Consider the following 26630-nt stretch of genomic DNA (forward strand, 5'->3'; position numbering starts at 1 on the left):
ACTGGAGTCCCTGCATTATCAGAATGTAGGGAAACAAGAAAAAGACTAAAGTTAAAGCTATAGAATAGACCTATTAACCTGAATAAGTAATAGAAATGGGACAAGTGTAGACTATTGTGTAGGAATTTCCTCTCTAACTCACTATAGGCTACTAAAACAAAGAACAAACCTTATACCATTGTTCATGTTTTTAAAGCAGTTTAGCAGCAATAGCTTCAAGATATTGTGACAAAATCAGTTGTGAGATAATTTGTTAGAATAACAAGCATAAAGGTTTGGGAATTAATTCCTTTTTTAAAAATCAAGGTTATACCCTCAATAATCTCACCTTCATCCAACAACATTCTGATATGCTTTCAGGAGCTACATGTATGAATTCATAGTTGAGGGAGTGGGTCTAAGAGTGGGATTCCACGTACTTCCACCCTTCCTCTTCATTTTAATCTGAAGGAGACCCTAAGTCAAAAAGGTTGAAATAGGCAGAAAAGTTAGGGAGCAAGAACACAGCTGTGCCTTATTTCCCTCTTGGGAATCCATAACAGAAATTCAGCAAACCTGTCCTGTGAGAAGAAATCATTGCATTCTATGACCAGAATCTTCCCTGAGGGCCAACCCCAATCATAACGGTTAATGATGAGAATCCAGTGAAGATGTTGGAGACTACAGTCAGATGTGAGTTAAGGGCAAGGGGATACTTCGAACAGACTCAGGGCAAGATGTACAGGATTTTTCAGATTATCCAGGTGTTACTCACTACCAGTTCCCATGAAGGTGACATCTTATCTATGTTAAGCTGCTTCTTCCCTCTAGCCTACCTAGCACTGTGACAACTCTAAATTTTAAGCAATTTCTCACTTAGACAATTTGAGTGCCATAAAGGAGGTATCTTATTTTGACATTACTGTATTCTGAATTAGAAGTTTATCTTTCCCACTGAATGGGAAGGGAGGAGGTCACAGAACAGAGTGAGTGAGTCTCACTTTTTACAAACTCTGCTTGTACAAAATATAAAAATGATAAAGACAAGGAAACACTAACTTTTATTGTTTTAGGACTATGATTAGTTATATCTCCTTTTAATTATATCAATAAAACACCTCACCAGTTTCAAAGCATTTTCACATAAACTGTCTGAATGAATCTTTACAAGAAACCCAGAACATCAGTAAAGGTGGTATTCACCTCCTTTTACAGATAACCAGACCCAAGTTTAGAGATGTTATAATTCAGTATTGATTCATGGACACTGCCAGCCACCAGGTGAAGATGCCAAAAATCTGCCTAAGACACAGTCCCTATCACCAAGCTTCTCCAAGTCCAACAGGGAGGCCCCATGTCAACAACTATCACAACACAAACTACAGAAGCCAGCATTAAAGGTGTGGAAGTGCCCTGGGAGCAGGGCCAACTGTGACGTGCCCAAATAATCACTGACCTATTTTGGCCAAAAGAAAGGTGTCAGGGCAGTCTAGTAGCAGGGAAAGAAGCCAGGGCTCCCACCTGCTGCTGCACTCTACTGTCTCTTCCCCTGAACACTTTCTGTCTACCCCCTTTCTCAGTTTTAGCTACTTTCCCAAGTTCATCTCCATGTTACATAATCTTATACCTTTACTTACCTATACAACCCCTACATATGTCTAAAATGACAATAGTATATGGATTCAATAGAAAAGAAACATTTCTTTCATTAACGTATTTGTGTTCTGTCACACAAATTTTTAAGTTCTCTGAGGAAAGGATCCAACTGATTTACCCATCAATTCCTGCAAACAATCAAACATAACCACCATAAGACAACAAGTAGTTTAGGGAATAATGAATACACTGGAGCAGAAATTAGGAGCAATTTGCAAATACATATTTGAAATGTATAGAACCTAAACTGCATCAACATGATTTCCCTAGATGAAGAGCCTTAACAAATGCAGTACAGTAGATCCTGTCAGAAGCAATGAGTTTTTCAGACTTCCCAAGAGCATCTAATCACTAAGAATTCTCAAACCCACCATTTCTTTTTGCGCTTCCATCTTTTAAAATGTGCCACATATCACAGAAATTTAAAAAATTTAAATGTTGAATCCTGAACAGTTGCAAGTAGATGTTATACTATGTGTAAAACAAAGATAACTGATAACCGCACCTACCTCCCTAAGGTTGGTGAGGATTAAATGAGTTACTTTATGCCAGTGTATATTTTATTAGATGTTGTTTAATGAATTCACTACCCCAGCTCCAGCAAAACATATCAATCTGAAACTTAAAAGAATAACATTATTAAAGAATGGATTCTAAAAGCTGAAAATAGACTTAAGTCTCAAAAAGAGTTAAGAAACATTTAGATACTTTTCTTCAAGGGCTGCAAGGCCTTCCTGGTACTGGGGAAGAACTAACTCTTTCCTAATAACAGCTGAAAGTAACATCAGGACATAGGCCCTAGGGAGGAATAACATTCGAATGGGAAATGCCACTCACCACCACTTAAACCGTATTACTCCAGTCCAGTAAATCATTTATTGAACATTTTTTTAACTTTTAAAAATTCCCTAAAGTGGGCTAACAACCTCCTAAGTGTTAAGTGGTTTGAATATATTAAGGTCTCTTAGCCTCATAACAATCTGGAGAGAAAACTTATAACTCTGTTTTACAGATGAAGAAACTGAGGCATAAGGTGCAGCACCTCACCGAGTTCCAGGACAGGGCTTGGCTCGTAGATCCGCGCCCTGCACGGAAGCGGCTGCCTGCTGACAAGCCAGTGAAGCCCAGACCTGCAGCCTTGGGACAAGCCAGGCTCAAAGCAAAAATGGTCATTTCCAAGATTCATGCGCCTGAGGCGGAACAACCTCGCCAAAGCCATCCCGAACGGGGACCTGGGGCGGGGAGGGGTGAGGGTTGGGATTAGGTCTCTAGAAACCGGGAGTGGGGGGCGTCTCAGGAGTGAGGGACCGCGCGGGGGACCCCGAGTGAGGGGCGGGGTCCCAGGTTGAGAGGTGTGGGGCGGGGGTCCCCGGTGATGGGGTCCCCGGTTGAGGGGCGGTGTCCCGGGGTGAGGAGTAGGGGGCGGAGGTCCCCGGGTGAGGAGCCGCGCGGGAGGCCAGGGTCCCCATGGTGAGGGGCGGGGTCCAGGGGTGAAGGGACTGGGGCTCGGGTCCCAGGTTCCAGGGATGAGGGGCGGGGTCCAAGGGTGAGGGGTGTGGGGCAGGGGTCCCGGGTGAGGGGCGGGCCCGAGCCGCTCACCTTCCGACAGCTCCAGCTCCAGCTCGGCCAGGCCCTCCCGCACCTCGGCGGGCAGCGGCGCCGCCTCCAGCGGGCCCCCGCGATCGGCCATGGCCAGGCGGGCTGGCACGCAGAGCGGGGCGGGTCCGGGCCCAGCGACTGCAGCGTAGGCGGCGGCTACGTTGCTCCCCTCAACCCTACGACCTGCATCGGCCCAGCGGCGAGCGGGAGACTGCGGGGCCCAGGCACTGCCAGAGCAGCAGCGCGCCGGCGCGGGGACGGGGCGGGCGGCTCCTCAGTGCTGCCGCCGCCCGGCGCGCTCACGACGGCCCGGCCGGCCCTACGCTGGGGTGCGAGCGCGCGGGTGGGGCGGGAGGCATCACGCCTGCGCCGTGGGCCTCGGCCCCCGCTGGGATTCCGGCCCCGCCCAGCAACACCGAGGCTCGTGGCCATTGGCCCAGAGGACGAGTCCGGCCGCTTCGGGCTCCCATTGGGCGAGCGGGAGCGCGCCCTCCCGACAGGCTGTGGGCGCGGCCGGCGCCGCCATTGGGCCTGAGGCGGGCCCGGTCTGGGCGCGGGTTTTCCTGCCGGCCGCCGGGCGCGCCCTCCTCGGCCTGGGCGTCCCGCCGTGGGCGCCCCGAACTCGCGCGGGCCGGTGCGGGCGAGGCGCGTTCCTCGGGCCCGGACGGTGCTCGCTCGCTCTCTTCGTGGTGGCGGGAAGGCGCTCCAGCAGCCGTGCGGACCGCGAGGGACAGGGGATGCCTCTCGGAAGGAGGCAGCTGAGGCGCCGTGTGAGTAGAGGGTTGTTTGGTCCACGGTTGGGGATTGCAGCCCAGGAGCGTGGACCCCAGTTGCCCTGAATGGACACTGACTAGTGGCGCTTACAAGTGCGGTTTTAAAGGGGGCCCGGGGTTGGGCTGGTACAAACGTCAGAAATTCTCACCGGTTTACGGTAATAACGTTGATTAGTGATTGGCTCTACATGGTAAAGCTGTGGAGTGTGAGTCCTAATGTCTGGCGCGGCATTATTAGGTTAATTTATAGCTACTTGTGGCAATCAACAGCAAGCAGTTTCAAGAGGTTAATACACAATTCCAAGGGAGAGTAGGACTATTGGGTTCTCTCTAGGCCTGATAAGGGCTTGCACTCCTCAGATAAAAGTTGTTTTCTTTTCTCAGGAACAAGACATTTGGAGCCTGGTGGCCTGATGTGGGTAAGCTGAGAGGGACCCTCAAGGATTGTGAAAGAGCTGCTCCCCAAATGTATATGGGAAGTGTGTCGGAGTGGTGCAAGGGTGGCATGTGGTGGATATGTGTAGCACGGAGAGTCACCTTGCCTGAGGTCTCATCCTGGGGCAGTCCATACCTGATTACTGAGAAAGGCAGAAGAATAAAGTAAGATCTGGTCATTTGGCCAAACAGAAACCCTCTGATGAGCAGTACTTGCTCTAGAGGTCTACAGGCTGGCCAAAGCTTTGCCGGGCCTGCATGTACTTCTGTTGCTTCCTCTGCCCAATCCTGCTTCCTTCCCCTTCCTTTCACAGGTGTTGATACCAAATAAATGTACCCCAAACTCCATCTCAGCATCTGCTTCTGGAGAAACCATCTTGCAGCAGTTAAAGCAGGTGATAAGATGGGGTTTGAGGCTGAGTCAGTCACTCACTGGTGGTGAAGTAGTAGGGTGAAGCAGTGAAGTGGAATACACTAGCAGGCAACATATCGGGTATTTCACATATGGTGAAAATAGTAGCCATAACGAAGGATAAGACTATGGGCTAGCTATTAGTTAGCACCACTGAGGCTCTTAAGAAAAATATGGACATCTGATGGTGAACAACAAACAACTGAATGCCAGGGAGTCTCTTTGGTTACATACAAAGAAATTCTTGTCTCCTGTAGGACAAAGACAAAGACCAGGCCCCAGAATTAATATCCCTGAGTGACTGAACTCCAAAATCAGTAAAACACTCAAATAAGACAATGCTCTTACACTAAGTTAGGAATAGATGAGCCCATTACACATGGGTTGGAGATATCTGGGTATATGCCCTCAAAGGTTTTGACTCCCCAAACTTCCTTGAACCTTTGAATCCAACCCATGTGGCTCACCTCTCCCTACTAACCTAGCACTCCTCTTCCTTTTCCCCCACCTACCATATGCTAGATGTACAATTATGGTGAAAACATAATGCAAGTGAAAAAGGACTATAGTCCCTTCCCCCTCAAAAGAGCTATGTATTAGTTTCCTAGGGCTTCAGTTAACAAAGTACCACAAACTGGGAAGAAATTTATTGTCTCAGAATTCTAGAGGCTAAAAGTCTGAGATGAAGGTATTGGCAGGGTTGGTTCCTTCTGAGAGTGAATCTGTTCCATGCCTCTTTCCTAGCTTCTGATAGTTTGGCTGGCAGTCTTTGTCTTCCTTGGCTTATAGGTACATCACCCTAATCCCTGCTTTCATATTCACTTGGTGCTCTTCCTGTGTGCATGTCTGTCCAAATAAAGGCATAAGTAACACATCATTTACAAAGATAATTAGACATGGTCCCTGTTTATAAAGACCTCAGTCATGCTGGATTATGGCCCACACTAATGAACTCAACTTGATCATCTGCAAAGACCCATCTCCAAATACAGTCACATTCATAGGTATTGGGGGTTAGAACTTCAGTATCTTTTGGGACAAGGGGAACACAATTCAACCCACAACAAGCTGTACTACTCAGCCAGCATGTACTGATAGCAGCTGGGAAAGTTTGTATGGTACTGAATTACAGGGTGCTTGATAAATGGAGCTGGAAGGTAAAATTGGGTAGATGAATCTGTTAACATGAGCAGTCTTCCAAGGTATGAGATTTAACACCCTGGCAAAGACTGCATGAAAGGATGGCTCCTAGAATGATGGTATATCTATTGTTACATAACAGGCTACTACATAGTGACTTAAAACAGCAAGAATCAAGCCGGGCGCGGTGGCTCACGCCTGTAATCCTAGCTCTCTGGGAGGCTGAGGCGGGTGGATTGCTCGAGGTCGGGAGTTCGAAACCAGCCTGAGCAAGAGCGAGACCCCGTCTCTACTATAAATAGAAAGAAACTAATTGGCCAACTAATATATATAAAAAAAAATTAGCCGGGCATGGTGGCGAATGCCTGTAGTCCCAGCTACTTGGGAGGCTGAGGCAGTAGGATCGCTTGAGCCCAGGAGTTTGAGGTTGCTGTGAGCTAGGCTGACGCCATGGCACTCACTCTAGCCTAGGCAACAAAGCGAGACTTTGTCTCAAAAAAAAAAAAAAAAAAAAAAACAGCAAGAATCATTTATTACCTCTCTAGGTTACTATGGGTCAGGGCATAGTATCTGGGACCTCAACTGGAGCAGCTCAAAGGTTGGAGGTTGCAATGATGTGAAGGTTCATTTATGCACATGTCTGACAGTTGATGCTGAAGGCTGGCTGGAGCCCAGGCTGGGGATGTTAGCAAGCACACCCATACACAGCCACTCCCTGTGGCCTAGGCTTCCTCACAATGTGATGGCTAGATTCCAAGAGCAATCCAGAGACAAAGGACAAAGGGAAGCTATATCCTTTTTGTGAACTTGCCTCAGAAGTTACATACCATCACTTCTGCTACTTCTCATTTGTTAGAAATTAGTCACTAAATCACCCATATTCAAGGGGATATTAGGCTCCATCTCCTAAAGGAAATGTATCAAAGAATTTGCAAATATATATTTAAAATACCAAACATGGAAAAAGCTATGGGCTATGATAAGCAAAGTTGAAATGGCAGAATGATTGTGGCCGAGAATGTCATGGAAGGGGGTAGCATGCTGAAATTTATATACTTTGTGCTTATGGAAGACCTGCCAGGTAATTATATTCTACATGGTGGCAGCATAAAACATCATTTATAAAAGTCATTAGACATAGGCTGATGAAAGGGGCACTGATGTCACTAGAATGTTTGGTGATGGCTCACCTCTGTAGGCAAGAGTGACAGTAGGAAAGGCTGTTCCAGCACGTGGATAGGTGATAGCAATGGGTATGATGGGATCCTAAAACAAAAGAAGCCAGGAAACAGCAGCACTTAACTGACAAAAGTCAGAGGATTGCAATTATAATAGCGACCAATGTCTGAGTCGCAGCCAAGGGGCCCTCACCCATAGAGAGTTGCAGAAATGATTAATAAATATGGCACCGTAGAGGCAAAATAAATGGGCAACTGAGAAAGATACTAGTGGAGAAAACAATGATAGATGACCAAGAAAACCAAGATGGTTGCCCTAATTTTTAAAAGTCAGGATTCCATGCCGTTTCTGGATGCCAGCCAATTTTCAGAAATGGAAACTTTACTGAAGAGGTTGCCAAATACCAAGAAGAAAGGCCTATAACATAGCACAGATATACACAGAGATGAATCCATAGCCATTTCCTTGGATAACTACACTCGGGAGAAAAGTGATTAGCCAAACATTTTTAAAACTGATGAACACAGGATCTAAATTGACTTTGATATCCAGACACTTGAAGCATGATCCTCTCCTGTTAAGATGACTGCAGTTCAGGTAATGAATCCTGTTCAAGGTCCAGTCTACTGGGGGCCCAGTTGGTGGTCATTTTCTCAGACCCCAAAGTTGGCATCAACATACTTGGCAATTAATGCTCAATTCTAGTCCCTGACCTATAAAGTTAGAGATATTAAAATGGGAAAGGCCAAACAGAAACCTGAAAGTACTCTGTCCCCTGCCAAAATCATAAAACAAGATCACATCAGGGAGAAGGAATGGCAGAGATTAGTGCCACTTTTAAGGACCTAAAGGATGCAGAGTGGTGGTCCCCAGCATCTTTGATTCACCAGCATGACCCCTGTGGAAATCGGAAGTATCCTGAGATGACAGCCTCCTTTGTTGACATCTGGTGGTGGTTTTGAGGGTCACTATGGCAAGCTCCACGAGAAGCAGCCCTGACAGCAGCCTCTGTGCCAGATTTGGCTGTTGACTTGGTGAATGTGTTATTTTCTGCCCCTATCAGAAAAGGGGATCAGAAACTTGCCTTCATATGGAATAAAAATAGATTTGCCTGAAGTTTTTTATCTCTCTGGCCCTCTGTCAGTCCAAAGAGATCTGGACATCCTGGAGAATGTTACATTGCTCCTCTACATCGATGGCATGCTGATCAGCCATATGAGCAAGAGGTGGGGGAGATGCTAGAGACTAGCTGCCCCAGAGACTGGGATACAACCTATAAAAGTCCAGGAGCCTTCTATGTCCTAATGTTTTTAGGGATCCAGTGATCAGGGGCACTCTAGGGCATCCCTTCCAAAAGCAAAAGAATTCTTGCATCTTGTACCTCCTACCATCAAGAAAGCAAGACAGGCTGGGCTCAGCGGCTGATGCCTGTAATCACAGCACTCTGAGAGGCCAAGGCGGGAGGATCATTTGAGGTCAGTAGTTCAAGACCAGCCTGAGCAAGGGCGAGACCCTGTCTCTACAAAAAAATAGGAAAAGTAGCCGGGTGTGGTGGCATGCACCTGTAGTCCCAGCTACTCAGGAGGCTGAGGCAGGAGGATCCCTTGAGCCCAGGAGTTTAAGGTTACTGTCAGCTAGGCTGACGCCATGGCACTCTAGCCCAGGTGACAGGGCGAGACGCTGTCTCAAAAAGAAAAAGAAAGAAAATTGATGGTGCTTGAGCTGATTCTTGCCTCAGGTTCTGGAGACAGCATACCCCATGCCTGGGAATATTACTCTGGCTCAAATATTGAGGGGTTTGGAAGACTGCCAGTTTTGAAGGGCCCAGAACAGGAAAAGCATCTGCAGTAGATCCAGGCTGTGATGTAATAGCTCTACCCCCCTGGCCATAGGGTCTAGCAGATATGATATTAGTGGTTATCAATGGTGAGGAATGATGCAATGTAGAGTTTCTGGTATGCCCCTGTAGGAGATACACAACCAAGAGGTTCTGTCATGCCACCAGGAGCAGAGAATTCTATGCCTTTCAGTGGAAAAAATTTATCTTCTGATGTTTATCTTCTGATGTGCCACTGGGCTCTGATAGAGATGGAATGCCTGACCACAAGCCAGCAAGTGACGATGCAGCCCAAACTGCCCATTATGTATTAAACTACAAAGCCAAAGTTGGCTGGGCCTGGCAATAATCCCTTATAAAATGGAAGTAGTACTTTCAAGATTGAGCATGAGAATGTACAGGGGTCACCAAGCAAGCTACAGAACACAGACCTGCACAGTTTATCAGTGACTGTCATCTCACACCTATGACCATATGGGGAGCCCTTATAACCAGTTGGCAGAGGAGGAAAAATCTTGAGCTTGGTTGTTGACAGATGAGCTGGCTCAGTATGTGACTTCAGAGTGAAAATAACAACTACATTACAGCCTCGCTAAGGGCCTTGAGATATGGTGGTGAAGGCATATCCTACCAATAGGCAGAATTTCAGGCAGAGCTCCTAGTCATTCATTTTTCTTGAAGAAGTGGCCCACAGTGAGAATATATATATGGGCTCATGGGCAGTGTTAGATGCCTGGGTAACTGGGTAGAGGCCAGGAAGGAAAACAGTTGGAAGTTGGAGACAAGGAGGGCTGTGGTAGAGTCAAGAGGATAGACGTATTGGAATACACATCAAGTATGATGAACTCTATAAAACATTAATGCCCACCAGAGAGCATCCGTGAGAGAATTACACAACCACGTAGACAGAGTTGGCTCAGCCAGTTGAAGTCAGACAGCATCTCTCACTGGACACCCCAGCACTGGCATGGCAGGCGTGTGGACAGCATAGCCCAGGTGGTGGAGCTGGAGACTGCTCATGGGCTCTCTGACCAAAGCTGATCTAGCCACCAGCTGCTACTGAATGTCTCAGTTGCCAGCAAAAGAGACCAAGGCTTGACCTCCTACTATGGCTCCTTCATTGAGGAGTGCAACAAGCCACATGTACAGAGGTCATGTGTACATGGTCCCTTTTAGAAGGAAGGCTTACTGCATTGGAACTTTCCGATCCTGAAGGGCTAGTGGTTCATTTTCACAGGAATAGACTCATATTCCAAATTAGGGTTTGCCTCTCTGCCTACAAGTGTCAGCCAGCAAGGGCTTAAGGATTGTTTGTTTTGCTGACACAGGATCCTACGTAACATTTCAAACAGGTTCACTTTACCACAGGAAAGTGCAGGATGCGCTTTACACTGCAAGGAGTGTGATGTCCGTGGGGGTCCCCTGCCTGGTAGAGCGCTAGGACAGCATGCGAAAGGCACAGCTGAACTGCTAAGTTGGGGGTAATATTCTGTGAATATGAGATGCCATTCTCTGGGCTGCATTAAATTCTAGACTTTTCTATGGCACTGTTTTCCAGTAGGAAGGATACATAGGTCTGGAGACCAAGGGGTAGAAGGAACAGGAGAGGCCTGCACTTACCATCACTCCCAGTGGTCCACAAGGGAACACTGCTTCCTGTCTTCCCAAATTTAGACTCTGCAAGGTTAGAGGTCCTGGTCCCCAAATGGGACACTCACCAGGGAACACACCAAGTGTTCCACTGGACAGCAGATTACAGATGTCTGGGAACTATGGGGTCCTTGCATCCAGGGGGGTGGGCAGGCAGAAAGGGGAGCCACTGTCATCACTGTCTTGGCAGTGGAGGAGGAGGGCTGCTGTCACATTCATTACACAACAGGGAGGAATATATGCAGGACCCAGGTGATCAATGCAGGTGCATCTGAGTATTCTTTTGCCCAACTGTGACTAAGACACTAAAGCAGGCGTCCTCAAACTACGGCCCGCAGGCCACATGCAGCCTGCCGAGGACATTTATTCAGCCTGCTGGGTGTTTTTGCCACCGCTGCCTGTCCTGCTTAGCAGCCGACTCGTCCTGGGCCCACAGTGCGCATGTGTGGAATGTGCGTCGCACCCTCCAACGGTCTGAGGGACAGTGAACTGGCCCCCTGTTTAAAAAGTTTGAGGATCCCTGGACTAAAGAATCCAACTTGTACACATAGTGAGAGACTCTGCCTCTTAGTTCCCAAACCCCTGCAGTCTGGCTGTGAGGGATATAGCATGATACACGTGCTCCTAGTTTAAGGCATACACCATAAAACATCACCTCAAACTTTCAAAATGGGATTTTCAAGCTGATACAGAAAGCCTTCAGCTGGCCAGTCGACTCTGTCAGGCCTCTGCTTCTGGCTTATGGGGTACGTGAAAACCAGTGAATTCTATGAGTGAGTGTGAACTCACTTCTGCACTTTCATGACTTTAAAATATACCTGCTGCTAAGAAGTGGTGTGGTGCAGAACTATCGCAACAGATAAAGCATCCTGTAAGTCCACGCATAGTGGGCTTGGCACATGCACTGAGGGCAGGGAGGCCTACTTACACCTGATGTGTCCACTCCTGGGAGACAGATCACTGCCTCCTTTGTAATGGAAGGAACCAGGTCACCATACCAAGTCCTCAGGATTGGCCTCTGCTCTTGGCAGCTCAGGTGCTGAAGGGGCAGAAACCAAGGAAGTCCTGGTGAGGGGAAATCTGTGCTGCCGAATCAATGCTAAGCCTCCTTCCCTGCCACTTGTTATAAGAGCTTGTTCGGAAAGCACCGTGCTGGACAAAGAAAGTGGTTGGCTGACATCCACAGAACAGGTCATCTTGTCCATCAAATTTCATTTCTACAGAGGATGGTAGGCATTTATGTGGAACCACACATCTTCAATTAGTCTACTCTGGGAAATCTACTGAGATACTTGTGCTGAAGATTTCATTGAAACCAATCTTTGCAGTCTTTTTTATGTCATTGACCAGCTGGACATTCACTCACCCCCTGTACATGAGTAGATCAGCAACTCAGGTCACCTTTCTTTTCACGAGATGGGCCACCAGATGTGCCACCCCAAGTTTCACCAACTGAAAATCTTCCAAAACCCACCCCCCTACACTAGTATTTCTGGCTGATGCCAGCATACCCTACAGATTCATCTGTAGAACAAACCTAATGCTTTTTCCTCTTGTGTCCACTGTCATAGGGAGCTTCCCTGTGCCTTCTGAATCTGTCCAGGTAGTTTTGTATATGCTCTTTCTAGTTTCACTGGAATGCTGCTGTTTACAGTCTAGTTTTATGATTTCTTGTATAGGCCATCTCCTCCCATAGCAGACCTTGTACTTCTCTAGGCTATATTGGGATCAGACTCTTGGTATGGGTCCAGAAGCAGTGAAGGTGGTTTTGATGGTTTTGAGCATCAGCATCTCTTTGGAGGTACCTATCGCAGGTGCAATTATAAAAGGTTTATATTCAGGCTTCCTTATCACCTTTTTCCAATACCAATTAGCAAAAATGGTCAATTCAGTTTCAGCTGGTAGAGACAGCAGTACATTCTGTATTATCTTAGGGTCTTTCTTTAGATGTATTATTTTGATCCTCTATGTTGGAGAGATCGTAGTATTTGGTCCTAGTGAGCAGGAAGTGGTCAGTACCCTAAATGCTTCAGTAAGATGTATGCCAGATGGTGAAAAATTGGGCCTGCACTTTGGCAGTGTCTAGGGATTGAGCAGTCAGTGGAACACCACTGTATCTCCTCTAAAGTAAGAGGCAAGTGGCTATACCGTGCACTGCCTACAACCAAGAAAGGCTGAAGACTTGGCTTGTTTGTGTTTTGAATATAATGTGAATCATATTTGGGTGTGCTGCTCCAGTCTATTTACTGAGGAACCCATAACCTGTAGGCTGTTAGTCCCAGGTAGGACCTGGACAACAAAAGAACTGTAGCTTTGACGCACATTGTTCTGTACTCAGGCTTTTTATGACCTAGAAGTTTCAAGGATGCTGACAGCATCTTTGCAATTTAGGATGTCCCACTGTGAAGTCGCACTAGGGCAGACCACCAGAGTTGTAAAGCAGAGCTTGGCCTGCTTCTGCTGCTGATTCATTCTCCACCTGAGAAACATCTGACTTGCTGCTGGGTCCAGCAGAGAACAGATTGCTGCCTATGGAACACGCTGTGGTTTGAATGTGTCTCCCGAATTTCATGTGTTGGAAACTTCATTCCCAGTGTGGTAGTGTTGAGAGGTGGGGTCTTTAGGGTGATTGGGTAATGAGGGCACTGCATGAGATCAAAGATTAATGGATTAGGAGATCATCATGGGAGTGAAACTGGTGGCTTTAGGTGATGGAAGGAGAAGGTAATAAACACCAGGCAGAGCCTCGTGACTAACCAGAGAAACAAGACCTGGAGCATTTTGTTTTGTTTACGTAGACACCGAACATTTCCCCCTTCTTACCCCCTCCCAGCTGTGTATGACGTGTTAGCAGTGCATTAACTTCACAAACTGGTTCCCAAGTCTGACCTGGGCCTGAAGGAGAAGACTGTGTGTCACCTGGCACAGCAACACCTCACGGGCCTTGGAGAGGACAGAACCATCTTCTTGCTAGGAAGAATGTTTGCCTCACATCAGGAGGTGCACTGAATCACATTTTGGTAATTACATGTGGGTGGAAAGGTGAGAGCAGACACTGAGCACCAAAGGGGTCGGCACCATGCACTCTGGTCACAGATGCTGCTGTGCTGCACAGGTGCTGACTCCTGCGGTTCTCGGCACGCGGAAGGGCAGGAGAGCAGGACTGGCACTTTCCTCCCTCTCACTCCCACCTGGGCAGCACTTCTGGCGGCTGATGCATCTCCTCTGTGAGTGCAGCTCCTGTGGCCCTGAGTTCCCGAAACAACGTCACTGCTCCTCCAGCCCCAAGGTGATGGGTCCAGACTTCACGTCTCACTCTCCCATCATCAGAGAAACCAAACCTTAGGTTAAGTTTCCTTTGTCTGAAAAGCTCTCATGGTTTGTTTCCCAGACTAGACTCTAACACCCTGTGTTCAATCATGGCATTCCTGGGCCACACTCTAGTTGATCATGATATATTTTTTAATCTTTGATTATGAAAATTCTAGAATAAACAGCCACATACCCACAAACTAGATTTCATATTTTATTATTTATTTATGTAGAGATAGGGTCTCACTCTGTCACCCAGGCTGGCGTGCAGTGGCGTGATCACAGCTCGCTGTAGCCTCCAACTCAAACAATCCTCCCACTTCAGCCTCCTGAGTAGCTGGGACTATAGGCCTGTAACCACCATGTGTAGCCTAGATTTAATATTTCAAAAATATTTTCCCATGTTTACCTAACCCACATACATGTGCAAATGTGTGTATCTTTCAGCTGACTTATTTTAAAGCAAGCCGTGTATGCTGTGCTGCTCTCTCCTTGAATAATTCAGGATATACTCCCTAAGAAAAGCAGCGCTCTCTTACATAACCACTGTCACACCTAAGAAAATGAACAATAATCCCCCTAAAATCTATCCAGTATGGATTCAGATTTACCCAATTACCCCCAAAATGTCTTTCTAGCCCCCTCTGCCCAATTTAGAAACCATCCAGTGCTGTGTGTTGCCTTTGTGTGTCTTCTGTTTCCTTTCACCCAGGACAGACTCTCACTTATGTTTTCCTACTGACATGTTTGATGAAACTAGGCCAGTTAATTGTAGAATATCCCGTGTTTCTCTTTTTCCTCATTGTTTCTCTTTTCCCCCATTTATAAACTAGAAGTCAGGCGTGAAGGCTTGGTTCCGCGTGAGGGAAGCGTGTTTGGCAAGACCAGCCCATGGGTGCTGCTGTGCCTGTCACACGGCATCTCGCCTGGAAACACTGGAGACCGGGTCATCCGTGACGCAAGTCTGACACTGTGGTTAGGGTGGGACTGCGAGACACCCACACCGTGAAAGTGAGACTTCACCTTGGCTTTAGCACCTTGTGCCGAGTCTGACCTGAGGGATCACTTCACTGGGGTGCAGAATGGTGGTTCTCTGGGTTAAACTGTCAGCATTATTCTGTAAAGAACTTTCCCTCGTCCACAAGGAACAGCCACCCTTTCCCAGGAAAGGCAGGATGATGCCTCTTTCTCGTTAACTGTCTGCTTCCATGGTAACAGGCTGATGTGATGGCCGCCTCCATGGGGGCTTTAAAAGAGCCCCCCCTTTAGCTCTGGCATACATGGGTGTTTACTGAGTATTTGATAATCAATTTTAATCATTATTCTGGATGCTAAAAATGAAGAAACATTTCTTGGGCTCGTTAGGATTTCAGCTTCAGCAACATCAAGCAGAGAGTGGAAATTTCTTTCTTGGAAAAGGCAGAAAGTTTGTGAAACAGCGACCATAAGTAATGTTGACTGACTAATAATTAGAAAACACAGACATGTACCAATGTTGAAAGCGTAAAGAGAAATCTATCACCAAAACAAGTAGTGACTTAGAAAAAAGTCATTTTATATTGGCCGGGCGCTGTGGCTCACGCCTGTAATCCTAGCTCTTGGGAGGCCGAGGCGGGCGGATTGCTCAAGGTCAGGAGTTCGAAACCAGCCTGAGCAAGAGCGAGACCCCGTCTCTACTATAAATAGAAAGAAATTAATTGGCCAACTGATATATATATGAAAAATTAGCCGGGCATGGTGGCGCATGCCTGTAGTCCCAGCTACTCGGGAGGCTGAGGCAGAAGGATCACTCAAGCCCAGGAGTTTGAGGTTGCTGTGAGCTAGGCTGACGCCACGGCACTCACTCTAGCCTGGACAACAAAGTGAGACTCTGTCTCAAAAAAAAAAAAAAAAAAAAAAGTCATTTTATATTAAAACCTAACCCCAGAAGAATAAATATGTTCAAATAAATACCATGTTCACAGGTCCAAAAAAACCTCTGAGATACTTATAACTATACTCAGTTCATCTTTTGGGTAAAGGATGCTAGCTAGATATTACTACATGGTACAAATGAGTATGATTAGAACACAAAAGACCACAGTCATGAGAAGCAGATAAACAGTAGCAGCATCTTTAAAAACTTGAGATAAGAGACCCAGTATGATTAAGCAGCAGCCGAGTAGCTCTTTGTCTCTGCTGAGGGAGGGGCGCTTTGAGTTCCACCGAAGTTTTTCACTTATAGGAGTTTAACATTAATTCTGTGTTTTGTTTTGCCAATGAGAAAAGCAAACTGGACAAAACCAAAAACAGTGCAAGGGCTCTTCTCAAATGAAATAGTGCTTACATTTTATTCCTTCTTTTTGGTTTTATTTGTATGTGTGTGTGCTTTTAAACAAAATTTCCATCTGTACACTTTAAAAAATAAACAACAGGAGCCATTCTCTGCTTACCCTTCTCAGGGGCAGGCGGGGCAGATTTGCCAACAGGCACCGCACAGCCCCACGTGCTGGTCGTGGACTGCTGTGACCTCGGGACGGTGGAGAACTAACAGATGACACAGAAAAGGCTCTGCCGGCTGTGCAGTGACCCCCCCACAGCAGAGGACACTGACCTGGCCATACCCGTGAAGGGAAAGCCGCCTTGACAAAAGGGAAGAGTAAATCTTTTTCTCAAATAGAACTGTCCCAGGTGAGAGCCACAAGGATTTTATTCATTGTTTACTCTTCTGATGGCAGGATTTCTTTGAAGTAAAATCTAAATATAAATAAAAATGAGGCAGCAATTTGTTACAAAGTTTCATCTTTTAAAGAGAATTTCACAATTTTGAAACACTATCACTGAGTTCATGTAAATTTTGACAAAAATATGAATTGTGATTTAAAAAATACACAGTGGCTTAAATTATGATGTTTAAGAAACACTGGACAAATTATGCTTCCTATCAGTAAGAGAAAGGATGAAAAAGTCCAGGTAGTGATCAAGTCAAACTGATCCCAACACTTACTGCTAAGTATGTTTGTTTACATGTGTGTGAGGTTTCCTCACTTATCATCTAATACTGTCAGTGACACTGATTAAGACTGAAACTAACAATCACCAAGTTGAATACTAGCAGTCTTTTTGGCATTATCCTACACTTCCAGCATCCGTTCATAGTACTTTAATACACAGCTGGAGAAGGACTTCCGTTACCTGGTGGTGACCCCCCAAGTCTTTGCTGGATCGTTTCCAAATGGTGAATATATTCTGTCAAGGAATGTTCTGGATCTTCAGAAGCAGTCAGAGATCTTTCTAATCTTGAATGTGGGGATGGAGTGGATCTTCAGGCAAACCACCACACCGAGGGGGAGAAGAAGAAAAACAAAACCAAAAGCTGAACTTGAACTTGACCTTGGTGAGCGGGTGGGAGGCCCTGCCTGGCCAGAGGCACTTGGGGGTGGCTCACGCCAGGGTGTTTACTTCAGTCCTTTCTTTCTGTTTCCTGAGACAAAGTCTTACTCTGTCACCAAGCTAGAGTGCCGTGGCGTCATCCTGGCTCATAGTAGCCTCCAACTCCTGGGCTCAAGAGACCCTCCTGCCTTAGCGCCCCCCCCCCCCCCCCGAGGAGCTGCACCACCATGCCCAGCTAATTTTTTCTATATATTTTTAGTTGTCCAGCTAATTTCTTTCTATTTTAGTAGAGACGGGGTCTCGCTCTTGCTCAGGCTGGTCTTGAACTCCTGACCTTGAGCAATCCTCCCACCTCGGCCTCCTCTCAAGTAGCTGCAACTATAGGTACCCACCACTGTGCCCAGCAAATTTTTCTATTTTTAATAGAGATGGGGTCTTGCTCTTGCTCAGGCTGGTCTCGAATTCCTGAGCTCAAGTGATCCTCCCACTTCAGCCTCAGAGTGCTAGGATTATAGGCATGAGCCAGGGCACCCAGCCTCTTCGGTCCTTTCTTAACGTACAAGAAAAAAGTAAGGCTTTTTATAAGAAGTGCTACATATATACAATGTATAGAATTTGCTTTGGAAACCAACTTCTATACAATATTCCAGAGTTAAAAAAAATATGAGTAAAAACTATTGTATGGTATTTTACACCATTCTACAGAAAAAGACCCTCAGCCACCACTGACTCTCAGTAAGTATCACCATCCTGGGCTTTGGGGCACCACGGCCACCAGACAGACCATCCCTGTCCTCCCATGAACGGGGCTGGACCTGTGGCTGCCACAGGCATGCTGGGTGTCTCCCACCTTGCTCCGGTCCTGGCCGAAGCTGGAGCCTTAGGCGGGAGAGATCACTGGCAGAGGCAGAAAAGCCTGAAGGCATCACAACTGACCTTCCCCTCCTGCTCGGGGAGGCTGCTGTCGCAGGTCTGGGGCCACGGGCAGGGTCCCTGGTGTGACCTGAAGGCACATCCCGGGTCGGTATGGACTCTCTGGATTCGGGAGGAGACCGCAGCCGCAGGGGCGCTCTGGGTCCTGCCCCAGAGTCATTTAACAACAAAGGGATTAGGAAAAGAAATGAACACATTTAGTAGAAACACCCATCTACCAAAATTTAAAACTTACAAGCTTTTAAAATTCTGTCTGCATGGCAATTTAAAAACATTTTTAAGGTTTATAATATTGTATTTTAAAAAACTTAGAAGACATTTGAGCACCTGAATTTTACTCCTGTGAGGCTGTAAGTGCCCGGTGTCCACATGGGCAGCCTGGAGGGTGCTGGGGGGGAGCTCAGCTAGGCCTTGGGGGGGGGGCACCTCTGCCCTTGGGAGGAGCAGGCTCAGGGGAAGGGTGCAGAAACCCTGGAGACCACCATTGTAACTTGGAGGGGAAAACCTGTCTCAAGGCTGAATCAAAGCATTTTAATTTCAAGAAATAACTATGAAAGTGCAGAAGTCAAAACTGATGTGGCACTGCCAGGAAAGGCCAGTTGCCGTGGCGATCGGCAGTGGCTCAGGCAGCCCTGGCCCCACAGGCCCAGCATGCCAGAGGCTCACGTCCCTGCGTGCTCCGTGTGCCATGTGCCTGCTGCGCCGCCCAGGGACGGAGACAAAGGCCCGTCAGCATGTCCTGCTCTGGGGCCGGCTGCTCTGCTGTGGGTGCAGCCAGCTTCATGCGCTGCAGAGAGCTGGAGATGAGGTTTGACTACCCCAAACACGCAGCGACACCAAAGGGAGGGAGCTTCAGGTGACTCAGGATGGAAGAAAGACTGTCTTATTAAATGCTAATTATTAAAGAACTGACACACTTGGCACTTGCGTGTCTTTTGGTCATTGGCCTGCTCCTCCGAGCCACTTGTTCGCTGACGTTCCCTGCAGGAACCTGATCTCACTGCTGCTACAGGAAGGGGAAGGGCATGTGAGTTACAGCTACGACAGCAGCTGAGGTCCCACCTTGGCGGAGGGCTTTGCCTGGTGCTAGGGCTCCTTTCCGATCTACTTCTTGCCATTTCTTAACCAAAAAACGTAATCTATAAAAAAAAGGAGACAAAACCAGAGCAAAACAGTAATGAGAATCCCACTGTGACCAAACGACCAGAATCTGGAAGCCTGCTCCTGCTGGGTGCAGACTCGGCTGGCTCAGGCCTGACCAGCTGGACGCATGCACGGAGAGCTCGCTGTGCGCCTGGCCGGCAGCAGCCGTCCCACAGCACTTGAGCCCCTTGCGGGTACCACCCGGCTCTTCCCAGGCACCCCCACAGCACAGCCCGGGACCCTGACTCTGGTTCACTTCGGCATGTGACCCAGTGCGTGGGAGCCACGTGGCACCCTGCCTGGCTCCCAGGACCCCCCCCCCATCCCTACCACCCCTGGCGGCCAGGGGTGTGCCAGGCGGGGTGAACGTCTCCCGGATGCTCGGGACACGGAGGCTCTGGCCCTCCTGGGAGCCAGTCAGCCAGGAAGCAGGGATAGTGAGGTAACGGGTGCAGGCGGAGCACAGGGTGCGAGTCCAAGACACCCCTCACACCTGCGGCTTCCCTGCTCCATAGTACGGTGGACACTGGACTCCCAGATGAGACTCTCCAAAGGGCCCTCAGGGCAGCTTCTGTCTGGGACAAAGCTGCTCTCAGATGGTCTCCCGTCCGTCACAGGAAGACCGGGGAGGCAGGGTTTGGGTCGGCCTCCCTTCTCCGTCTAGCACCTCAAACACTTCCTGGAGCCTGTTGTTCCCACAGAGACGGAGGGTGGGTGGACAGAGCGATGACAGGTGGCCTGTGGTCAGGAGACCTCAGAGGTGAGGGGACTACGTGCCTCGAGGCTGGAGAAGGCTGAGAGGGTAGCACCCTGGGAAGTCTCTCCTGCCCCCACTTCCACCTGGACCAGCTTGGCCTGGTCTATGAAAGGAGCAGAACTCTGAGCCACGCTCTGTGTCCACTACCCCGGACAGGCCGGAGCAAGGCCTTGGGAAGGCACCTCTGTGTCAGGGAGCAGATCCAGCAGGACAAACATTTCTGGAAATTCAGCAAATTTTAAAACTATAAAATGAAATGAATTTCCAGTAACACTAGGGTGCTGCATTCCTGCTGTGAAAATGGTGCCTTGTGCAGAGTAAGTGAAGGACACACTCCAGGGGAGACAGGGTGGGTGGATCTGGGACACTCAGGAGGGTCAGGGTCGAGGGGGGAAGAGAGGGCGGAGGGGCCTTGCCGAGGGAGGCAGGGCGGCTCCTCCGCGTCCCACAGGCACACGTGCGGGCCCAGGACTGGTGACCCTGGGAGAATCCAGTTTTGTGCACCTGGCCTCCTCGTAAGTACCACAAATCTGACTGAAACGTAGGAAACTGAAATTTACACAGTGAAATGTAAATTATCAGATGTGCCTGTTGTCAGAAAGAGTCCTGAAATGAAACCCATTAAAAGGCAAGGCGTTCCTTTGTAATAATAAGAAGGACTTAAATCTTTAGAATTAGAAAGTGACAGTTTCACGCAACATGACTTCTTGAAGACAAGAGTCATCTGTGTTTTCTTTAAGGCCTCAAATGCCATTTGTCTTCAAAGAGAATCTATTATAGAGTTTCAAGGAATAAAACCACCTAAAAATCATGCAGTACGCTGCCTGTTAACAGAGACAGGCAGAAACGTGGATTGGATGTGGTGGCATTTACCTCAATATTGCGATGACCACCCTGACAGCCGTGCGGAACTTTGTAAAAGGACGAGATGTGGTGATTCTCTTATCTGCTTTGGAAGGAAATACCCCCAAATGAGCAATCATGGAGAGTGTCTCTTGTTCAGAATCCTGGAACCCACCGATCAATAGTAAGAGATACTTCTTTTGATAAATCAGAGCTTTCCTAAAACTCTCTGCTCTCAAATAATGCAGGTATAACTTTTCCATCTAAAAGAAAAAAAAAAAAAAAAACAGTAAAACTTAATCGTAGGAAACAAAGACATCTTGCTGACAAAAGCACATTATACTGTTGCTCTTTACAAAGAACCAGATTGGTTTTTTCCTCAGCAAATCATCGTAGAAGGAGCCTTGCACAGCGTCTATAGCCAGTAACCACCCTGCTGTTGAAAGATGCATTTGAGTTTATCAGACAAAATCTAGAACCACAAACTCCTCTCCACGGTACCATCGCTGATTCACCCGCCCAAGTGAGGCCCAGACTAGGCACAAGGCGGGCGCTGTGAGACAGGTCGCAGTGCAGAGCTCAGCATCCAAAGCCTGATAAGCTGCTCCTGCAAGAGAAGGAGCAGTTGGCCCCACACTGCCAACAGCCGGGACTTGCAAATCCAGGGTCTGGAAAGCATTCCACATCCCACCCTAGACTCGTGGGCAGAGAAATTCGGTATTCTTACACAACTAAACCAAGTTTTGAATCAAAGCTTATTTTCTCAAACCTTTTTTGCGGTGCCTTGACTGCTAGAACCTGTGTAAACAGGTGGGCGTTTGGTACACATATGGGCGACTACACGCAGCAAACGACAACTCTGTGGTCATGGGAATGCTTTTGCCTGCAATTAACTGACCCAGGATTTTTAGAAAAGCACCAGCAACGCTCTGTACCCCCCACTCTGCTCTCAGGCCTTACCTTGACATTGCAGGTGTTTGCGTCCGCACCCACGGCTGTCGGGGGCCGTCCCAGGTCCAAGTGCTGTGAGCTCTGCAGCACCATCCGGTCTTGCTTCCCTGCAGGCCTGTCCGACCTCTGTAACGAACCACATCCAGAGTGTTCTGCGACCAGAACGGCTCGAGGAAAACGACCGAGAGCAGGTGAGGCAGAAGACGAGCACCCCCACCCTCCCTGGGGGCTCAGACGCTCATTTCTTCATGGTGCCCCAAGACTGTTTCAAGGGGAGGCCCCCACGCTGGGGGGTGGCCAGGCCTGTGCCAGGCGGGGTGCACATCTCCCAGATGCCGGGACCCAGTGGGGGCCGCAGCAGCCACACGGACACAGGCCTGGCGCCCCTCTCTCTAGCACCCCTGCAGCAGTGCCGAGGTGCCGCGTGGCACAAGCCAGATAAGTGACACTCGGGGTGATTGGCACACGCCATGTACTAAAGAAGCACGAAAATAAATGTTTGTAAAAATAGCCCCAAATCCAAAGCTTTAAGCCTTAAACACCCTCGTATTCTCTGTAAATTTTTAAATGTGTATTTTTATTGTCATTTTTTATTCATTTTTTTAAAAAATATAATTTTACTTTTTTTCTTGAGACAGTCTCACTCTGTTGCTCGGGAGAGTGCCGTGTCGTCAGCCTAGCTCACAGCAACCTCAAACTCCTGGGCTCAGGCGATCCTCCTGCCTCACCCTCCCGAGTAGCTGGGACTACAGGCATGTGCCACCATGTCCGGCTAATTTTTTCTATATAGATTTATAGGTGGCCAATTCATTTCTTTCTATTTTTACTAGAGACGGGGTCTCTCTTTTGCTCAGGCTGGTTTCAAACTCCTGACTTTGAGTGATCCTCCCGCCTAGCCTCCCAGAGTGCTAGGATTACAGGTGTGAGCCACCACACCCGGCCAAAAAAATATATTTTTATCAAGGTTGGTTGACTCTGTGGAGATGGAACCTAAGTATACTGAGGACTGACTATACCACATTTTATTTGTTTATCCATTCAGCAACTGATTGACATTCAGATTATTTCCACTTTGGGGCTATTATGAATAATGGTGCCATGAAATTTGTGTACAAGTTTTTATGTAGACATACGTTTTCTTTTCTCTTGGGCAAATACCTAGAAGTGGAATTGCTTGGGTGATACAGTAACTCTATGTTTAAACTTTTGAGGAACGTCCAGACTGTTTTTCAAAGAACTATATCATTTTACATTCTCATTCTTTCCACATTGATCCACAGATTTAACACAATCCCAACTTAAAAAACCAGGATGCTAAAATTTATGCTGAAAGGTAGAGGAACCAGAATACCCAAACAATTTTAAAAACGAGAAAAAATTAGAGAATTCACACTACCCAATGTGAAGATACAATTAATCATTAATCAGGCAGCTGGTACGGGACATATACATAGACCAACGGAACAGAGCCCAGAAATAATATGCAAATACTCCTTGTTGATTTTTACACAGACAAGTCCATGAAGAGCAGTCTTTTCAACAAAGCATGCTAGAAAACCTGGGTATTACTGTGGTGATGCTTACAATTTTGTGTTGCCCTGGCGTCCATTCTGAATGTGAGCTGGGCTTTCTCACACCAGAAGAGGGGCTCGGCCACCCCAACACGGCTCCCACTGTCTGCCTTCTCCCCAGTGCCGCAGGGTGATCGACCAGACATCTGCCTCCTCCTGCTGCTCCCCCGCAGGCCCCACCCTGCCCTGCTCACCTCAGGGACAGGCTCCCGTGTGGACTGCGCGGACGTGCCCCAGTGACCGGCTCCCAGTCCCCACAACCCTTGCCTGCTTGCTCTAAACCCACCAGGTAAAACTCCTCCCAGGAAAACTATCTGGATAATACCCTGACCCAAAAAAGGCTTTGGCCCACAGGTCCCTTCCATCTCCTCTCTTCAAGTGCCCCTGTGAGGGTGCCCTCCAGGCAGAACCCGTAAGTGATGAAACCTGTATTTCTGGCTGTGTCACCCCCGATGGCGGAAGGGCTGCTCTTCACATTAAAGATCCCAAATTGTATAAAGATCATCCTCTGCCTATCCTGCAGACCATAAGCAAAGACAACTCAAAATGGATCATAGCTCTAAATTCTAAGTAAAACTATAAAACTCTTGGTATGATCCATAAAAAAAAATAAGTTGATACACTAGACTTCATCAAAATCAGAAACGTGCTTTGCAAAGGACACTACGCAGAGAAGGAAGAGACAAGCACAGACGGGGAGAAAATCTCTGCAATCACCAGCCTGACGAAGGAGTTGTATCCAACAACAAGAAAACAGTCCAATCTGAAAACGGCAGGAAAGGTGCTCAGTGACTTTAGTCAAGAGGGACGAGCACAGAGAAAACACAACAAGACGGCTTCGAGCCTGTCAGAGCTGGTACAAAAAAAGGACCCAGAGCACTGAATGCCAAGGCGCAGTCCCTGGGACGCTCAAGCTTTGCCGGGAGGCTCGTGGCACAGTATAGCCATCGCACCTGCCACCTCGTCCTGCACATTTGTGCCCAGGACACGGAACCTGCGTCCAGACATCTCAGACGGATGTCAGATGCACAGTTAAGAAGTGAAAGAGGCCAATTCGGCAGGTCACAGACCGTGCAGCTCGGTTTACGTGACATTCAGGGAAGGAGCCCAGGTCAGCGCCTGCTGGCAGTTCTTCTGGGCGTCAGCATTGTTCTGAATTCTGTTAGTTCTTATGCGGGTTATGAGAATCTGTACACATAGTGAACTTACATGCCATCACACCAAAAAGGGCAAATTTTACCATATGCAAATAAAAAACTAATTTTTAAAAAGTTTTCATCATAGAAAATGTAAAGCAAATCACAAACGAAAAACAGCTCAAATATAAAAGAAAACACTAGGCATTCCAAAAAGCCTGTAAACTACATTATTAGGAAAGTAATAAACCATTTTAATTAAGTAACAGCCAAATAAAACTCTCACTTGATCAGATTTTATATTTTTAGCCAAACTATCCTTTTATGAACATGAGAAACATCACATTGCAGCTAGGATTGGTGGTGACACTGTGTATGCACATCAGGTAAAGCAGAAAACGTGCTTAGATGTCCAGTAGAACATTCTGGGACGTTCAGCAGGACCTCGGACTAGCGAGGCCGCAGCCCACAGTGGTTGCCAGGAAACACGGACGCTACGCACACGGCCCATGCGTGGAGGAAGCCCAGCTGACCGTCGGGTAAACTACCCTAGACCCAGGCGGCAGTGGGCAGGGGCCTGCATCTCCCACGTGAGGAAAAGGTGCAAATACGTACGCTCAGGACACAGCCCTTCTGCACGTGATGCCTCAGGGTCTTTTCGAGCCTGGACACGGCCCTGCTCAGCTCCGACTTCTCCTCGGCCGCTGTGTTGAGAGCTTTTGTGAGGGAGTCGTTGTCTTTCAGCAAGACATCCACCAGCTGGACTTGTAGCTCTGCTGCCTTTTTTTTCTTGGAAAGAAGAAACAAATTTATAAGAATCTTTTTGTTAAAAGGCATGCATATCATTTGTGTTTTTCATTGCCGTTGGTTATTTTTAGGGGTTCCAATTTTTAGACTTGTTTGGGGTTTGGTGGGAAGCTTGTGGTGTTGGGCAGAGCTGCCACCCAGGGGCAGGAAATAATCAAATTCGCCAAATCACGTTTATCTCTCATCTTCTACAAAACATACTTTGCCCAAAACGGCTGTGTGAGCAGTGTAGGCTCGTTAGAAAGGGTCACACACCCCCTCCCGACTGTACGAACGGTGCCACACAGAGCCCATACGAGGTGGCCAGGGAATCCCATTTGCTCATCCTGGGGGGTCAAGCGTCTGTGTCCCTTAACACAGGTCTGTCGTTCCCACAACCAGAAGGGTGTCCAGCCTAGAGAGGGTGCAGACACTGAACAGTCACAGTGCCCACCGCAGGAGGGACGGGAGGCACCACACCCACGGTGACAGCGGGGGCAAGTGGAACAGCCCTCCCACTGCCTGACTGCCCGCTGCCTCCATGGCGAACACTATGATTCCGTAAATGCCACGGAACACTGACGTCAGCCAGGATTTCTAATCCTGGCAGAGGCAGCTAACAGTGAGCTCAGGATTTCCAAGGAGGACTTGGTTTTCGTTTCCAATAAAAGCATCAACATAAATACACAGCAAGCAGGACCCATGGCCCCTCGAAGCCAATGGCCCGAGGGCGTCCGGGCCGTGTGCAGCAAGTGCCATGTGCAGCAGCGCCATGAGGAAGGGTCCCGACAGCCGAGCAGCATCCCATGGGCGGCATGGCTGAGCCCGGTGTCCCAGCACACGCACCGGGACCCGTCACCACACGGCCCACACCACCCACGGGGCAGGCGCCTGCTCGCATATTCACACAACAAAGGAGGGAGGAACAAGCGACCAGCAATAAACAGAAACCAGGAAACGTCAGGGCAGCGGGACAGGGCACGGGGAGCCCGCGGCTCACCTTGAGGGAGGTGGACCTGCTCAGCTCAGGCTTCAGCTCCTCTAACGTGCGCAGTAGAGACGCCACTGCCTTCTCGTTGGACGACGTCCAGTCACTGATGGTCCTGTCAAAATAAGGGTGTCTGAGGGCTCACACTCTTCCCCAGTGACGGCTGCCCAAAGCGACT

At 48.0% G+C, this 26630-nt stretch overlaps 2 protein-coding genes and 1 long non-coding RNA gene across 8 annotated transcripts in view; 1 reads left to right on the top strand and 2 right to left on the bottom strand.

The window, feature by feature from the left end:
* The window catches only part of DIP2A (disco interacting protein 2 homolog A), a 119945-nt gene extending 116367 nt beyond the window's left edge, over nt 1-3578 (bottom strand). For all 4 annotated transcript variants that reach the window (XM_020284795.2, XM_020284793.2, XM_020284794.2 and 1 more), the window contains exon 1: nt 3235-3578. In XM_020284795.2, the coding sequence (XP_020140384.1) occupies nt 3235-3325 (91 nt within the window). In that variant the 5' untranslated portion in view covers nt 3326-3578. The remainder of the gene's footprint in view (nt 1-3234) is intronic.
* A 157-nt stretch (nt 3579-3735) lies between these two features.
* On the top strand, nt 3736-16734 carry LOC105879676 (uncharacterized). The gene is made up of 3 exons (XR_002222897.2): nt 3736-4004; nt 4392-4426; nt 16414-16734. It is a non-coding gene; the product is annotated as an uncharacterized LOC105879676 (long non-coding RNA).
* PCNT (pericentrin) overlaps nt 16275-26630 on the bottom strand; it is a 115222-nt gene continuing 104866 nt past the window's right edge. For all 3 annotated transcript variants that reach the window (XM_012780084.3, XM_012780083.3, XM_012780079.3), the window contains 8 exons: nt 26465-26567; nt 25294-25467; nt 21981-22097; nt 21051-21283; nt 19340-19416; nt 18281-18422; nt 17147-17274; nt 16275-16708 (listed from right to left, as the gene is read on the bottom strand). In XM_012780084.3, coding sequence (XP_012635538.2) covers nt 16665-16708; nt 17147-17274; nt 18281-18422; nt 19340-19416; nt 21051-21283; nt 21981-22097; nt 25294-25467; nt 26465-26567 — 1018 coding nt within the window. In that variant the 3' untranslated portion in view covers nt 16275-16664. The remainder of the gene's footprint in view (nt 16709-17146; nt 17275-18280; nt 18423-19339; nt 19417-21050; nt 21284-21980; nt 22098-25293; nt 25468-26464; nt 26568-26630) is intronic.

This window comes from Microcebus murinus, chromosome 1, assembly GCF_040939455.1.
Source record: "Microcebus murinus isolate Inina chromosome 1, M.murinus_Inina_mat1.0, whole genome shotgun sequence".
NCBI classification, from domain to species: domain Eukaryota; kingdom Metazoa; phylum Chordata; class Mammalia; order Primates; family Cheirogaleidae; genus Microcebus; species Microcebus murinus.